This window comes from Lithobates pipiens, unplaced genomic scaffold (assembly GCF_037356315.1).
Source record: "Lithobates pipiens isolate NorthernLeopardFrog02 unplaced genomic scaffold, aLitPip1_a1.2 Scaffold_13, whole genome shotgun sequence".
Taxonomy (NCBI): Eukaryota; Metazoa; Chordata; class Amphibia; order Anura; family Ranidae; genus Lithobates; species Lithobates pipiens.
The window spans coordinates 387,134,250-387,152,075 of NW_027507718.1; the positions used below are offsets into that span (position 1 = coordinate 387,134,250).

The 17,826-nt window shown below is 40.9% G+C and overlaps 1 protein-coding gene across 1 annotated transcript in view; it reads right to left on the minus strand.

Moving 5' to 3' along the window:
- Positions 1-17,455, minus strand: part of ACSL1 (acyl-CoA synthetase long chain family member 1) — a 108,118-nt gene extending 90,663 nt beyond the window's left edge. The window contains 2 exon segments of the mRNA XM_077477306.1: positions 17,244-17,345; positions 17,347-17,455. Coding sequence (XP_077333432.1) covers positions 17,244-17,345; positions 17,347-17,439 — 195 coding nt within the window. The 5' untranslated portion in view covers positions 17,440-17,455.
- Positions 17,456-17,826: the final 371 nt, after the last annotated feature.

Genomic DNA, 17,826 nt, shown 5'->3' on the forward strand with positions numbered 1-17,826 from the left:
TGGGGATGGAAGTGTGCAGCATCTCCCCAGCGGTCCTGATTGGTCCCAATCACTTTCCCAATCTGTGTTGTCCTCAGACCTCTTGCTTTTTCTGACACACCCCCATCCTCCAGTCTTCCCAGAGAGGAATTCTCACCGTCTGATCTTATGGTAAGGCCGTTTGTCCTGTTAGAGGTCCCAGATCTCTCGGCCTCTCCTCCACAGTCCAATTTTCTCACCTACCTCAGAGAATGCAACAAAGGGATGCCCAATCCGCTAAGCTTCCCCCCGCCCCCCCCCCCCCCCCCAGCCTCAAGTATATCTTTTTTCTTTAACCCCTTCATGACAAAGATAATACAAATCAACTCTCGAGCCCAGTTTTGCAACTTTGGCATGTGTTAGTAAAACTGTACATATTGCAACTTCCTCCTTAAAATGTATCCAAGTGAATTATACTGCATTTTGTTTCAAGATAAATATGGGCCTTACTTTGTTGGTAAAAAGTAATGCATAACGACTTTATTATTATCATCAAAGGAAAACCAGCCCAAAATAGTAAAGATATATTTTCTGAAAATTGCTGTACATTTTTTGCCATCATCATGAACTACCAGCAAAGGACAACCTGGCAATCGCAGTGATAACATATAGGTGGATATTATTTAGACCCATAGTGAGATCCCAGAAATAAAATAGAATAGAGCGCATATTGGTTTTTTATTTTTATTTTATTTTTAATCCCATTTAAAACCTAGTACACAGGATGAGATTATTGGACAAATGATAGTTTTTTTTTGCATGCTAGTCTCTAGTTTAAAAATGAAGAGGTTACTAAAGTATGAAAATTCTCGTATGACAGACTAAATCAGACGCAGACTGTACCGATTAAATAAAAAAGTCATACGATCTGGCATCGTACAAGTAAAAAAGGGCTTTCAAACAAAAAAATTTGCCGCCTTCATTATGGCAAGCTTGGACAAGCAAAATTATTTTTCAGAATTTTAAATGAAAAGTTTGAACAAAAGTATACTAGTGTATTGCCAGCTCTAGAAAATATCAGGCACGTGAACTGACTTCACTTTAGCTCTGGGGATAAGATCAACTGGGAAGATTGTAATAACTTATCAAGGAGTTCACTCCCTCCACCCTTTAAGAAAGCAAAGTCTTGTTTTTTTTGTGTGTAAAAAAAAAAAAAACATGTTATACTTACCTCCTCTGTTGCAGTAGATTTGCACAGAGCAGCCCAGATCCTCCTATTCTGCTCTCCTGGCCACTTCCCCCTGACGAGTGCCCCCCACAGCAAGCAGCTTGCTATGGGGGCACCCGAGCTGAGTCACAACTCTGTATATCCATTCAGACATGGAGCTGCAGCCCGGCCCTACCACCTTTCTCTTCTCATTGGCTGACAGCAGCAGGAGCCAATGGAGTCCTGGACAGCTGAGATGATCCTACAACCTCACTGGATAGAGAGAAGGGAGGTCTCAGGTAAGTGTTGGGGAGGCTGCTACACGCAGAAGGTTTTTAATGCATAGCATGCATTACGATAAAAAAAGCTGACTTTACAACCCCTTTAAGCAGCCTATTCGATGAAAGGAAAACAAATTGCTCGATTCCCCAATTAACACTGACTGGGAATGCCTCCTAAAGTACTATTGTGTTCTGCCGATGGCTGGGGACGGAGGAAGAGCCTTCTGGAGCCACAGAACACAATACTGCTAGCTGCCAGCAGTAATCTCATGTACAATAAAAATAAAAAGACACAGACTTGTACCCAATTCAATTGACGGATCGACTTGCCTACAATCAGCCTGCTCATAGATGGATTGAATCTCAGCCAGTCCTTGCTGAACTGAACTGGACGAATTTCAATCCACGTAGGCTTTAGTTCACAGCCAGTGGATAGCCAGACATGGCAACTGATAGACTATGCTGATCTTAAAATTTCATCTAAACCTAGGCTAATGATTAAAGCTGGACTACAAGCAGATATAAAACTTGCGCATTGATTAATGCAGTACTGAAATAATCAATACATTACTTTAACCGGTTCCCGACCAGCGCACACTGATGTACGTCAACAGAATGGCACAGGCAGGCATATTGGCGTACAAGTATGTCCAATATTTAATTACGCCGTGCTGGTCGGGACCCCCTGCGAGTCTGGTTGCGGGTCCCGTGGACTCGATCGCCGCGGGCGTATCCACGATCGTCTGACAGGGCAGCTGAACGGAGAGATGCCGTTGTAAACAGCATCTCCCCGTTCTGCCTAGCAACTACTAGTGATGCTGATCTCTGCTCCATGTGATTGGAGCAGAGATCAGTGTTCATTAAATGAAAGCCCAGCCCCCAACAGTTAGTAACACACCCCTAAACTGCCGCCCACTGGTTAACCCCTTCACTGCCAGTGTCATTTACTCAGGAACCACTGCATTTATATAGCAGTGATTGCTGTATAAATGACAATGGCCCCAAAAATGTCCGATGTGTCCTCCATAATGTCGCAGCCACAAAAAAATAAAATTATATATATATATATATATAATTTATATTAATATCCCCTATGTAACGCTATAACTTTTGCACAAACCAATCGCATATTGCGTTTTTTTTTTTTTACCAAAAATATGTAGAAGAATACGTATTGGCCTAAACTGAGGGGGAAAAAATGTTTTTTTTTTTTTTAGATATTTTTGGAGGATATTATAACAAAAAGTAAAAAAATAATGCGTTTTCAAAATTGTCGCTCTTTTTGTTTATAGCACAAAAAATAAAAACCGCAGGGGTGATCAAATACCACCAAAAGAAAGCTTTATTTGTGTGTGTGGGGGGGGGGGGTAACGACCTCAATTTTGTTTGGGAGTCACGTCGCATGACCGCGCAATTGTCAGTTAAAGCGACGCAGTGCCAAATCGCAAAAAAAGTGGTCTAGTCTTTAGTGGTTAAGGACAATTCTGTAAGATCCCACATATATCAACCATTATACAGCAGTAGTCAGACTGGGAGTCAATTGAGTTTGCTGCATGCAAACATCTTGACACGTAACATGCCGGGGAGGGTGCAGAGTGAGTGCCCGCGATTACATTTTAGCAACCCCTGGCTCCTTGTAAATGTTGGCTCCTAAAGTATTCTACAACTTTTATAACATTTGGAGCTTAAAAGCAAAAATTCTGCGACACTCACCTTCAATAGTCCAATGCCCATGAGGTCAATTGCCAACATCTTCTTAAAAAGGTTCTTCCAGGTGCTGGTCTTCGGCCATCTTTATTGGTGTAGGATAACGTAACTCCTGTGTATGTGCAGGAGTGTAGTCACTCGGTACACAGGCACTGTGCCGGAAGGCAAACTGAGCTGTGCATGCACAGTTCAGTGTACATTCTACATAAAGCACTGAGCAGGCGGGTAGGTTTATTTTATTGCAGAAAATACATTATGTTTCTTCTCCAATTAAGAGCCTTTCTGCTCAGTTTTTACTATAAACTGATTCCACTTCAAGATACAGGAATACAGGGGTGGTTGTGCAACAGGGTAGGTTTTAGGTATGGCTTTAAAGCAGTTGTAAACTCTTCATCTTTTACCTACAGGTAAGCCTATAATGAGGATTACCTGTAGGTACAGTAAATATCTCCTAAAACGCGCACGATGTAGGAGATATATTTACACGTGTAGCAGCTGGTGACTTCACTGATGGCATACTGTAAATTGAGAGAGCTGTGCCACGATAGTGACGTTATTGCGGCTTGACCATGAAAGCGTCTGGAAGCCGAAAACCCAGAAAGAAGACAGCGTTACGATGGATTCTCTGTCCGCAGTGACAGATCACTGCTAGCTCTCTTTTTTGTGTCAAAGTAAGCATGCGGAGGGGGTGGTTGTGTAGGGACCAGTTTGTTTAAAGTGGTTTACAACACATTCATTACACTTTATCTTGACTTGCAGTTCCAGAAAACATCACACTGGTCTGGCAGTAGCCCAAAAAAAAAAAAAATATAATAATAATAATAATAATAATAATAATATAAATAAATAAATAGTAAAAAAAAAAAAAAGGGGTTGTGAAGGTTTCGTTTTTTTTGTCACCTTAATGCATCCTATGGGGGGGGGGGGGGAAGAGTCCTGCATTCGCATCTATGGATGCTGAATGCTGGACTCTGGTGAGCGCTTCTCCTGGGGGGGGAGGGGTTTATCTGATGCATGCAGGAGCCGAGAGAGCCTCCGAGGAACCCCAGAAGACGAGGTTTGGGGTGCCACTGTGCAAAAACGAGCTGCCCAGCGGAGGCAAGTATGACTTTTTTTTTTAAAAACAAACCTTTAGGGTTAGCAAGTTACCAGTGGCATAACTGGGACTAAACAGTAGTAGTAAATGATTTACACGCTTAGCTTTATAACTGTATGCATGGTAGCATAGAGGAATGCTGTGAGGACATTAGTGTGTTATTAACCAAGGCAGAAAAATCCATGGACTTTGGCAAAGGTTTGCAATATTAAACCTCCTTAATTTTCTTCTAAAGAGATTAAAATGATTCAGCTCAAAGCCCAAAGTTTTAAATTCCCTTAATAGGATTTGAAGTAACGCACACCATGGGTAAATGAAGATTTAAGTGTGGGCAAATTGTACAGTGAAGAGAAAGCAATGGTCACACGGGTTTCCACAGTCTCTGCCCAATGCTCTTCACTGAAGAGTTTACATAATCTTCAAGTATAAACTGATTACACAATGGCCTGGTGTCCTTTCCTTCAATATCACCGATATGCTGCCAGAAGAATCACCTGATCACGATCTTACTGCGCTTACTGGTTGGGAAGAGCAAGTAGTAAACATTGCAAAACTAGTTTTGGCTTTAAAATACCAATCAACCCTTTCCTTTCCCAACGTTCACAGAAACCACTGCAAATATTCAGGATAACAGATCAATGTGAAGATAGTTCTCATGTCTCTCTCAGTGTGAGATCTAAGGCAGATCCAGTTATTACTTCATTTTGCCTATCGTACCATAAGCATAAAAAAAAGGTGCTATGAGGCCATCAGTAACAGAACTCACAATAACATTTCTGTGATTCCTTCGACAGGAACGTGTTGCTGCTCTATATAAAAATCGTCTGAAAAGTAAAAAAAAAAGGGAGGGTACACATGCACCTGAGCACACTCCAAGTTATGTAACCATATTGTCACCGACAGTCACAAGTCTTCAACAATGGGGACTGATCAGTACGGCTGCCAACCACGTTATCAGTGAATGTCTTGTTTACAGTCTAGAGATGTCACGGCACCTTTCGGTGCACTCACTAAAGCTGGCCATACATGGACCCAAATTCAGCCAGTTTGCCAGGGTCTGGCTGAATTTTAATCCATCTATGGGCACCCTGGTTGTACTGAAGTAGATCGATTGACTTGTATACAACCAACCTGCTGGGGTTTTATTGGAATGAATATTACCACCGGCTATATCCAGCAACACTAATCATTGTGTTCTGTCAGCAGGGAAGGCTACGAGCCAGCCGAACAATAGCGATGCGGGAGGAATTCCACCCCCTCCCCCATCCAGTCAGAGCAAATCAAGCAATTTTCTTTCCTTCCACCCATAGTGGAAGGAAAGAAAATGCCATAATCCATTGCCTGCCTAAGGCCCAGTTCACACTAGTGTGATTCCTCCTGCATTTCTCTTCTCTACAATGCACAATGGAAATCCCAGTATTCTCTGGTGCCCGTTCAAATCAATGCAACAGTGTTTTTTTGTTTTGTTTTTTAAATGTGCTTCTTTTGGTGCAGCATAGTATGTTTTTGGCCCCACAGACTAATAGGAGTGCAAAAAAAAAAAAAAAAATTATAATATATATATATTATATATTTATATTGTATTTTATTATTATTAAGAACACTTGAAAACACATAAAAAAAAAATATAATTTTTTTTTTATAAAAATTAAAAAAACACACACCTATGAATGTGCAAAACCGCTCTACAAAACCACACTGAAAAATGCATGACTATGTGGCAACACTAGTGTGAGCCTAGGCTAAACACTGAGAAAGATACAAAGCCACATAGCATTAGTGTGTAAAAAATAAAAAGGATTGATCCAATTACTTCTTTCATATTTTTATTCATTTGTCATCTTATAATAAAAATGAGCAAAGTATTGGAGTTGTGCAATGCACATTGAAGCAACTAAATTTGGTCTGACATCTAGGTCAGAATGACCTCTGGTTAACGCACACATTTTGTTGAGAGGAAGCAGTGCATTTAAAAGAGCCGAGTGGATTATGAAGGTACCACTAGGTTTACATGCTTGACAAGTAGAAAGAACTAACTTGATTCAAAGTTTTCAGCCATTGTTTGTCATGACATTGTTTAAAAAGGACACGTGTAGGAAGTGAAATCTCTAGAGATGTCCTTCTGTAACCCTAAGACACCTCAGAAACAGGGCGTCTAGTCGTGGGAAAAAAATTTTGCAGTGCATGAGATCCAAACCACACATGAAATGTCAGCCAAATCTCGTACAAAATCAGCCCAGGATTTAGGCAGATATGAGCAACACATTATTTTGCAGGCATTGAGGTCCAGTGATGCAACGAACTTGGAGAAACACAGCCCTATCATTCTCTACCCGTCTTTACACCCTCACAAAGCTGCTTGGCGATGGTCTTTTAGCCCATTCCAGCCTTGTGTAGGTCTACAATTCATGTCCCTGGCATCCTTTGACAGCTCTGTCTTGGCCATGGTATAGATTGAAATCGGATTGATTGCTTCTGGGGACAAATGTCTTTCATACAACAAGCTGAGATTCGGAGTGCTCCTAATCTCAGCTCGTTACCTGTATATAAAAGACACCTGGGAGCCAGAAACCTTGCAAACTGATAAGGGATCAAATAATGTTTTCACTCATTAAAATGAAAATCAATTTAGAACTTATTTGAAATGTGTTTTTCTGGATATTTTTGTTATGGTCTTTCACAATAAACCTACCATTAAAATTATGGACTGATCATTTTTGTCAGTGGGCAAACATACAAAATCACCAGGGGAGCAAATACTTTCCCCTTCACTGTACATAGAATGAAATAGGAGGGCTTAAGGCTTTGAGCCCGACAGCATGGGAATGCGGTCGCCCCTCCCTTTATTAATAAGAGAATAGAAGCAATAGTGTAAATATTTAGGGCTATATACAGGTTAATGTATTTGGGTTAATGTCCCTTTAAGAGAATGGCAAATTGGGCTGGGGGCGGGGTTAAGGGTTGCAAGGCTATTGGTGATATCCCAAATGGTCATGTGACCCATGGGGAATGTTCTGGAAAGGGGCTTATTATATATAGGAATCTTTCACAGGTGCACTCACACCTGTTCCCAGCCAAGCAGTGAAGGTGCAACAAGCTTTGCAACAAGCTCAGTGAAGGTGAAAACAGGCTCCTGAAGTACTTCATTCATGGCTATGAAAACCTTAATGAGGCAAGTGTTGGAGAAAGCTGGGGATAAAGGTGGAGAAGAAGGACTTAGAAAATGACTGGCTTCGGCAGAGAATGATAATGAGCAAAGGGCTTTGGCTGAGGTAAATTCAGTACAGTATCCTGTGGTATTCCCCTGTAGTCAGAGGTAGAACAGCTGTTAATGACATTCAAAACCGCCGGACCCGCTGCCATAAACCGTCTCCGCAGCTGCTGGTGTCACAGGACAGAGAAGACAGCAGCACAGCATGGCTGGAAAAACCAGCAGCCACTATGCAGCATCAGGTCAGCTTGAGAGAAAAGAAATAGAGGAGGGTCCGGTCCCCATCGCCGCCCAGAGGCAGTGCTGGGTGGGCTAGAGGAGCGTCAGCTATACAGAGGACAGAGGCAGTGTCTGCGGTTGTGAGGAGAGACAAACCCTGCGCAGTATTATTACCACAGCATGCGGCTGCAAGCAGTGTGAGTATCACAGACATCCCGCAGATGGCCACTGGAGGCAACAGAGAGCAGCATTATGCTGCTTCAGATATAACAAATGCTCCAGCGCTCCCTGGCAGTATAGGTAAGTTAGCACACACTTAATAGCATTATGGAATCCATTAACAGATTAGCTGACACTATGAATACACCTGCAATTTAAACTAGTAATTATTGTAATGTATGGTCTAATCAAAATAGACATTCTGTCAGCTTAAGCAATATAGGTAATGTTAATAACAGTCAGCTAATGTTAATTCACAATATCTATTACCAGCTGAGATTAATATATCTAGCGCATCGGTACCAGAAGTGTGCTTTAAAGAGACATTACCATGTGAGATCTCGCCATTAGGTTACCACCTTACTCCTCAGACTAAGGAAAAAATATGGAAAGGTCAATTCGTACATATTCTGTCGCTTAAAAAAAAAAAAAAAAAAAAAAAGGAATTTGTCAAAAAAAAAAAAAAAAAAAAAAAAAAAAATCAGATGAGAAAGATGAGGGTGATAGGAGAAGACCTGTGGCGAGGTCTTTTAATAATTGGTGTCAGTCATTTGCAATATACTCCAGTGTGCTAGGTGAAAAGCACCTGGAGTATTGCAGCGAGCTGTTTCAACACATGGAGCATGTGCTAGAAGCGTATAAAGTTTTGTGGGTTTAGAATGGTTTCAATATGATGAGTTCTGGGCCCCACCCTTTGATCAGGTGTTTCAAAAAGGAATTCCAATATTCAAAGCTCCCAGAGGGATATTTATGCAAAAAGCTCACACCCCAGTGAAACTAGCAAGTATGCAGCAATGGTTGGACATATATCCAGACCAGGAGACAGCCAAGTTCCTAATTGAAGGTTTCTCCAAAGGTTTCCCTTTACCAGTATTTCAGGGTGAAGGGTGTGAGCCAGTTAAAAATGTAAAGTCAGTGGATACTTACGCACACAGTGTTAAAGAGAAGTTAATTAAGGAAGGTAGGATAGCAGGTCCATTTGATTCCCCTCCTTTCTTACCGTTTAGCATATCGCCGTTAGGCATCATACCCAAAAAAAGAGAGCCAAATACCTTTTGCCTAATCCACCATTTATCATTCCCAAAAAGTAGCTTGTTAAATGATGAAATAGATGCTGGCATGTCATCAGTATCATATTGCACATTTGAAGAGGCTATTCAGCAAATTAGGAAGTTTGGGAAAGGTGCGTTGCTTGCGAAAGCAGACATAAAGGCGGCCTTCAGGCTGCTACCAATTGGCAGTAGCTTTCAACTCCTTGGGTATGTATTTTTAGGGCAAATACTACTTTGATATGTGCCTCCCTATGGGATGTGCCATATCTTGTGCATATTTTGCAAAATTTGCAACCTTTCTCCAATGGATTGTGGCTTTTCAATCTGGCTACCAAGGTATATTACATTACCTGGACAACTTTTTATTCATTGGTCCAGCGCAATTTCCTGTCTGTTATTTTATGTTACATCTGTTTAGTGCGGTAGCGCATCATTTCAGTATCCCACTAGCTAGCAAGAAAACAGTTTTTCCTTCCTCAATTATAGCATTCCTAGGTGTCAAGATTGACACTGTTAATCTGATATTTCAGTTACCTGAATCTAAAATCTTTAATTTCAGTGTTGATTAGGTGAAAAAAAGTGTTATTAAAAGTACTCCAATCTTTATTAGGCCTTCTGGCATTCGCGACAAGGATTATGGCAGTTGGTAGAATCTTCTCGTGGCTCTTGTACTTGGCCATGTCAGGAATGAAATCACCATTTTCCCACATCAGATTGACAGTTGACCTCAAGGAGGACCTGTCAGTTTGGTTTAAATCCTTTGATATATACAATGGCAGATCATTTTTTCAGGAACAATTTGTGTCCTCATCCGGCCTTGAGCTATATACAGATGCTGCAGGCTCATATGGATTCGCAGCTATTTGGAAGACTCACTGGTGCTGTGGTAAGTGGCCTGTGAGTTGGGAGACGAATAAAGTCACCAAAAGCATAGTAGTGTGGGAGCTTTTCCCTTTAGTGGTTGCGATAGAAATGTGGGGTGAGCAATTTGCAAATAAAAGAATCCTGATCAATTTGGATAATAAAGGGGTCATATATGCTGTGAATTTGTTTGTCAGCCAAATCTACACAAGTGGTCAAATTACTAAGATTCTTAGTGTTTCTTTGTCTTAAATTTAATATTTGGTTAAAGGCCAGGCACGTCCCAGGGAAGGAGAATCAAATTGCGGATGCATTATCTCGATTTCAGGTATACCGGTTTCACCAACTCCTGCAGAATGCGGACAAGGAAGGTAATGTGTGTCCAGAAAAGCTGTGGAGCCTAATTTAGAGGTTCTTACAAATGCGATAAGACACTCTGTGGCAGAAAATACATGAGTTGAGTACTCAACCGCATGGAATGGATGGTATAATTTTGCTATGGAAAAGGATTTACAATTTGAGTCACATTTCCAAAATCATGGCGGGTTTATCTTTTTTCTTCAAATTAAAAATATTTTAAATTAAAAAATTACGGCTATATTATTTAATACTGCATTTGTACTAGCCTTTCTGGGGCTCTCAGAATATCTGAGTTGCTGCCAAAAAACAAAAAAGTAATGGTGGGTTTACTAAAAAAGAATGTGATTGTCTCAGTCAAATTGTTCATCCCTGTGTCAAAAAACAGATAGGTTAGGAAAAGGCAGTTGGGTACCTTTAAGTCGATGTGGAGATGAGGATATATGTCCAGTTAGAGTCATAAATGGTTACCTGGCAGTTAGGCCAATAGGAGAGGGGAATTTATTTATTTATTTTTTGGTAGATGCTGATGGGTCCCCTCTTACTCAGTATCAATTCAATTACATATTAAAGGCTTGCTTGAGAAAATTGAATTTGCATCAATTTAAATTTACGTCTCATTCTTTCAGGATCGGGGCAGCTATGGAAGCTGATAGGATGGGATGGGATGATGCAATAATCAAACGGTTGGGGAGATGGGAATCTCAACGTTTTCAGATTTATGTCAGATCTGCTCTTTTTCTTTAAATTCTAGGTAATAGAAGATATGTTTGGATCCTGAGCCACTCTTTTGTATACTGGGCTAATAAAAGAGCCAAGAAGCGCTACTATATGTCCAATTTGTCTATGGATCCTGGAGAAATTTCATGAATTTCCAGAATTTTCTGGAAAGTAATTAGAGGTCTTAAATGGGCTAATTTATTTATTTATTTATTTTTATGTCTCTAGATTGATTGAGTCATGGCCAGTTCCAGATGCATTAACAGTACTCTGGTCAAAAAAATATTAAATCTTGATGTATACAAGGAGCACCTATAACTTCACATTATCTTCCAGGCATTGCTGTACTGGACCCAATAACCCTAAATGGTTTTCTGGGTGGTTTGAGAACCCTGGCTGGTCATGCAAGATTGGCTATTCTCAAACAGCGCCTAGAGGCGATTCAGTTTGCATTGTGCGCTATACAAGTATTTCATTCATTCATTCATTCAGTACACCTAGGGGGAAATGATGTGGGGAAAGTTAGAACTCTGGACCTCATGTAGTTTTTTTAGACGTGAGCTAATTAAGGTTAAGTTATCTTTTCCGAATACCAGAATTATCTTTTCGGAGATAATCCCTCGGCAAGTATGGCTCCAAGAAGTACATTTAAAAAATTTTGAAGAAAATTAGGAAGAGATTGAACAGGTTTATGGAAAAATTTATGCTGCGCATTTGGTTAAAAGATTTATGTATGCTCGAGTCCTTTAAGACTGAGCTGTTTTGAAGTTGATCGTTTGCAATATAAGAATTTTATGAGGCAATAAAATTATCTGAATATGGTTATTAATTATGCGCATTGGAGGTTTCTCATATAGACACATTAATATAGAGGGTGGTTTCCCTGGATTATATAGAGCAGATGGAGTTCACCTGTCCGATATAGGTTTAGATATATTTAATGTAGGATTGAAAAACTGCATTGAATTGGCCGCGGTTGTGGGGTAGGCCGGGCTTGAAATTCTCAAACCCGGCATGTGGGGACTTTGGTTAAAAGATTTATGTATGCTCGAGTCCTTTAAGACTGAGCTGTTTTGAAGTTGATCGTTTGAAATATAAGAATTTTATGATGCAATAAAATTATCAGAATATGGTTATTATTTATTTATTGATTTGAATATACCAATAAATGTGCAGCGGCCAATTCTTTGCCAATAAGTGTGTTGAGTATTATTTAAATAGGCTAGATAAGTTTTGGTATTCGGGGAGGGTAGGTGCGGCCTGCATTCCCATGAAATAGGAGGGCTTAAGGCTTTGAGCCCGACAGCATGGGAATGCGGTCGCCCCTCCCTTTATTAATAAGAGAATAGAAGCAATAGTGTAAATATTTAGGGCTATATACAGGTTAATGTATTTGGGTTAATGTCCCTTTAAGAGAATGGCAAATTGGGCTGGGGGCGGGGTTAAGGGTTGCAAGGCTATTGGTGATATCCCAAATGGTCATGTGACCCATGGGGAATGTTCTGGAAAGGGGCTTATTATATATAGGAATCTTTCACAGGTGCACTCACACCTGTTCCCAGCCAAGCAGTGAAGGTGCAACAAGCTTCCCACCCCCCCTTCCCTTGTCGCTAAGCACGTTTATGTGGTCTGTCACCCTACGTGATGTAGGGGGGACGTTTGGTTAAAAGATTTATGTATGCTCGAGTCCTTTAAGACTGAGCTGTTTTGAAGTTGATCGTTTGAAATATAAGAATTTTATGATGCAATAAAATTATCAGAATATGGTTATTATTTATTTATTGATTTGAATATACCAATAAATGTGCAGCGGCCAATTCTTTGCCAATAAGTGTGTTGAGTATTATTTAAATAGGCTAGATAAGTTTTGGTATTCGGGGAGGGTAGGTGCGGCCTGCATTCCCATGCATGAAGGAGAAAAAAAAAAACAAAAAAAAAAAAAACCCCCACACCCTTCACCCTTTAGAACCATTTAAAAAATTTGAGTGCATTCTATGTATTAGGGCTCTTTCACAAATGTGCGTTTTTGGCGGACTCCGTTTGCTCGGTGGGGATTGCTCCGTTGATACCCGCTGAGCCGGGCGGATAACAGGTCCATCTCTGCTCCCTGTGGAGAGACGGACCCATCAGATTTCCACTCTCCGCTATGGGGGAATCTAATTAAAATGGATCCGCCTGTCAGTTTTCATCTGATCCAGACTGATGGGAAAATAGGGTTTCCATCTGTCTAAATTTAGCGGATCGGAGTGGAGGTTAGCGGACATGCCATCGCTGGCATCTGTTGCTCCATAGAACTGTATGAAGCGTCCATTCAAGTCCACCTAAAAAGACTGACAGGCAGGCCTGAATGGTCCTCATATGTGAAAGGGGCCTTAAGGTGCTAAAAAAAAAAAAAAAAAAAAAAACTTCTTTGACATAAGACCGCCCTCCCCCATTACACACCTAGGCCAGATTTCAATCTAGCACTGCGCATGAGAGCAGCGACTACCAGCTCAGGACAGATTCACGTCAAATTCTGTGACAAAGGGAGCGGGTCAGGGCTGAGCCAACCTGTCTGTGTCAACAGATGCAGGCGGGGCAGGTCGGAAGCGCACCCACACAGATGCCCCCATAGAAAGCAGCTTTTTATGGGGGCACTTGAGCTAGGAGTGACAGTGAGGGACCCCGAAAGGGATGACAGTCAGGCAACAACATTTCTAGAACAAAAAAAGGTCATATTTGGAAGCCTTCAGGTTTCTCTCATGACACTTCCTATGTAAATAAGGATAAACAATGAACCAAAATGGAGGAAAAAGACCAAGCTGAGGAAGAGTGCTTTTCCCTTCTCCTGTCAATTGTGCCAGCACACATAACATCAACCCTTCACAAGATGTAAAGTTTAATTGTTCTCAGGCCCCGCCCAGCTCAACACTCAAACAGTCTACAAGAATGGGAAGATTCCACTGTGCAAACAGCCTCTAGACATCAGGTGACTTGTCAGTTGTAGGCAGAATAGCTTACAAAAGGCCACTGAACTTGAAGAACAGGATAGGTAGTACATCAATTGTGCAATGTCTTTGACAAGGTCAAAAAAAGCAATCTTGAATATACGTAGCTTGTAAGAATTTACAATTTTAAGACAATGCACTTTCAAAGCATTATGGTCACATGTGACATCCCTTCTTATACTCCTCCTCAGGTGTCATACATGCTCTTGATATTCTTTTTAAAAATTCTTTCTCCAACCATGAGCCAGCTACATTGGCCAACTTTAGGTGTACATGTGCCCTCTGTTCCTGCTGGAACCCATGGAGTTGCGCTAGAGTCTCCAAGTTGGGGCATGCTCCGGTCTAGAACTACCCATGTATGGCTTATTCCTGAGGGGGACACACAGCCATGCCAACCCAGGGGGTCATTGTGTAGGAGGACAAGGAGGTACGGGCCTTGGCTCTGTGTTCCCCTGAATGTCTGTACTAGGAATAGCTTCACATAAAAAGTTGTAGTTCTAAATAGAAGTGGGCATAAACTGGAGACTAATGGTCCCACCAGGCAACCATAGAGAAAGAAGAGTAAACTTTTTTTTTTAAAGGTGGAGGTGTATTTATTGGCGTATAACACGTATAAAGTGTAAAAATATCATGTTATACACTGATATAGATGAAAAACAACATAGTATATACTGCATAGAGCATTGGGGGTGTGCGATCTCAGGTGAGCAGACACCAGAGACAGGGAGTGCCAGGACACTCTGACCTCCGGCAGACACCCTCCTGCACTGCACACAGAAGCCACAGTCTAACTCTCGCGGCCGTCAGAGCGTAACCATGGTAACGCCCCCCACTGTTCATGGGAGTTGAGGCTGACAGGAATCTAACGCGAGAATGACAGAGCTTGTAACCGGCAGGTACAAATCGTTTAAAAGACGAGTGAAAAAAAAAAAAAAAAAAGTCTGCCCAAGGGGGGAGAGCAATAAATTATAATGCCAGCGCAAGGGAGAGCAATGACTGAAAATGCCTGCAAAGCAGAGTTTGTGTCTCTTTCCCCTCCCTTGTCAGCCATCAGTGCACTGGTCTTTTGTAAAAACATACAATATTCAAATTTCCTTGTTAAAGCAGTTTCTTTTACTTTCATATTAGGTTATTTTAAATACGGTATTTACCTTTTCTCCAACAGTTCCATCCCTTGCCAGCATCTTCGGTTTGCTGGGTTTCGGACATTTTTATTGACCAGTACAGAATGTCATTCTTGCATGTGTGCAGGAGGCCCTCATTCTGGCACACAAATCTGGCCGTCCAATGTAACCTGAGCTGCACAGTTTACATACGGGGTGACAGCTGAGAGCAGGAAGGTAAGTGAATTTTTTTGCATTAGAGAGGATGAATGTCTCTTCTGCAATTAAATTCTGCCTTTTTAAAGTGAATAACAGCATGATATCTACAGTCCACAGTACACTTGTGAGATCAGTAGGTTATAGAGAGTTTTGCATAAAAGGACTAAGGGAGGGATGTACCGAAAGTGGTTGTAAAGGCACAAGGTCCAGCAGCCCCCCATCCCCCCAAAAACTTATCTGAGCCCCCTCTCACAATGTCCACAAGAAACTTGACTCTCTGGGGACTTCCACTTCTGATTGGCTTTTGGCAGCACTGGAAGCTATTGGCTGCTGCTGTCAATCACAGCCAGTGAGCCAGTAAGGAGACGGAGGGGGTGAGTGGACACACAGAGGCGTGCACCCAGAGCAATCTACGTGCTTGCTCTGGGGGCACTTGGCAGGAGGGAGGGGACAGGAGTGGTGGCGGGGGACCCGAGAAGAGAAGGATCTTGGCTGCTCTGTGCAAAACCATTACACAGAGCAGGTAAGTATAACATGTTTGTTATTTTAAATGTAAACTTTATTTTTTTAAAGGACTGATTTATTCTTTGGAATAATAACAGCACCCTAAAAACTGCCTATGTATGTCTAGCTCAGTATTAGTTTTACTTTTTGAAGAGGTACATCTATGTGCAAGGCAGAATAATAATAAGTGCAATGTACAGAAATCCATAGTGACCAATCAGAATTTACTGAAGTTTGGGGCACTACACAGTTAGCACTTTTGCTTGTATGGTTTTATTTATATTTATTACAGGTACTTCTATAGTGCTGTCAATTTACATAGCTCTTTACATATATATTGTACATTAACACAATTCCCTGCCTTCAAGGAGCTTACAATCTATGGTCCCTAACTCGCATTCATGCACATACTAGGGCCAATTTAGATATTAACCAACCAGCATGTCCTTGGAGTGCCGGAGGAAACCCACGCAGACACAGGGAGAACCTGCAGACTCCAGGCAGGTCGTGTCGTGGGTGGGATTTGAACCGATGACCCCAATTATACTTATACTAATTAACTCTCTAAACCATACCAGCTTAAATGGTTTAAAAATGTCCTTTTATTCTACCATCTTGTACTGTGAAAAAGGTTTAAAAAAGGGCAATCTGGTTGCCTGTGTCTAGCAAGTCCAGTTTTTAGTTTAGTTTTAATAAAATCAGGTAGAAGGGAAACATCCAATCAATGATAGGCAAAACATACCAAGTCATTTAGACAATACGATCACCTATGTATACACCAATCAATATATACCTCCAAAAGGCTTTATTTACAGAAATATAGGAAGACCAAGTCACAGCAAACAAAAAACTGATTTCCGAAAAAAACAGAAGCTAGTACCCGATTGGTTACAACACCACCACTTCCTTAACCAGTTTTTACATAACAATGATTTATGTATTTAGGACTTGGTGGTTTAGTTCCTCCAGCATTATACAGTTGCATGTTATTCTACTAGAGATACAGGGTTCATTTGGTACCATTGCTCCAATAAAAAGTAAAGTGTGTCCATTGAGTGTCCTCAAATCTAGAATAGCAAAAAATGCTAACTAGTATACTTTATTAAAAAGGTAGTTTAGTTTAAAAGGTGGCTTTAAAAAGGTGGTGTGTAATAATTCTAATTTTAAATTAGAATTATTACACAACATATCACAGTTTAAGCAGTAGAAATCCTTGTTTAAGTAAATGTAACCACTTCTGCCCATTTACTGTAAGCTCCTTGAAGTCAGACACAGCAGGGAAATGACAATAAACATGTAAAGTGATGTGTAAATTGTCAGCGCTATACAATTACATATAATAAAATGTTTGTTACCTCTTCCTACAGAACATGCAACCCCTAAATAGATTTACAGGTTAAAGAAAGGAGCCAGGAAGATGGGAATTCCAGGTATGGTATGGCTTGTAGAATTAAATTCCTCCAAAACCAGTTCTCCCCAGGCTGCGCTAGGAGTCTGGACAAGTGATGCACATGATTATTATAAAAGATAGCAAAGACTTACCTTCACTTCCACTGACTGCATGGCTAAGTCACAGGGGGGCTTCAGGGCTTTTGGTCTTGTAGCGTACCAGTAAGTGGTTAAAGCAGCAAATGCACCAAAGCCCCATCAAGGTGTTGGTGGGAAGAGTGCGTACATATTGGTGAACATCTCGCAGCTCCGGGATCCGAAGACTCCTGAAGATCTCGTGTGCCTGCATTATTAGTGCTCTAAACCTGTGGGAGGAGCAGAGTGGGAGGGGGAAAGCATTCAAGAAATGAACAAAAATGTAACCATGCAATGGCTTTGTACAACATGCACAAAAAAACAAAAAACACACAGTAGAATATATTCAGTAGCGATTCAAAATACTAAGTATGTATTTTCTAATATTGAAAACATTTACAGGTCTATCAATTTGTTATACTTGCTCGAAACCTGTGCAAAGAAAACTGACTCCTCTGAAAAAGCTGGTTGCCTGGCTGTCACTAGCTTCACCACTTCCAAGCCTGAGCTTGTTAGGGCACAGTAAACGTAGACCTTCTAAATATTTATATATAAAATTGGATTTTTTTTTATTTGACTTTTTAATTGATATCATCAATTT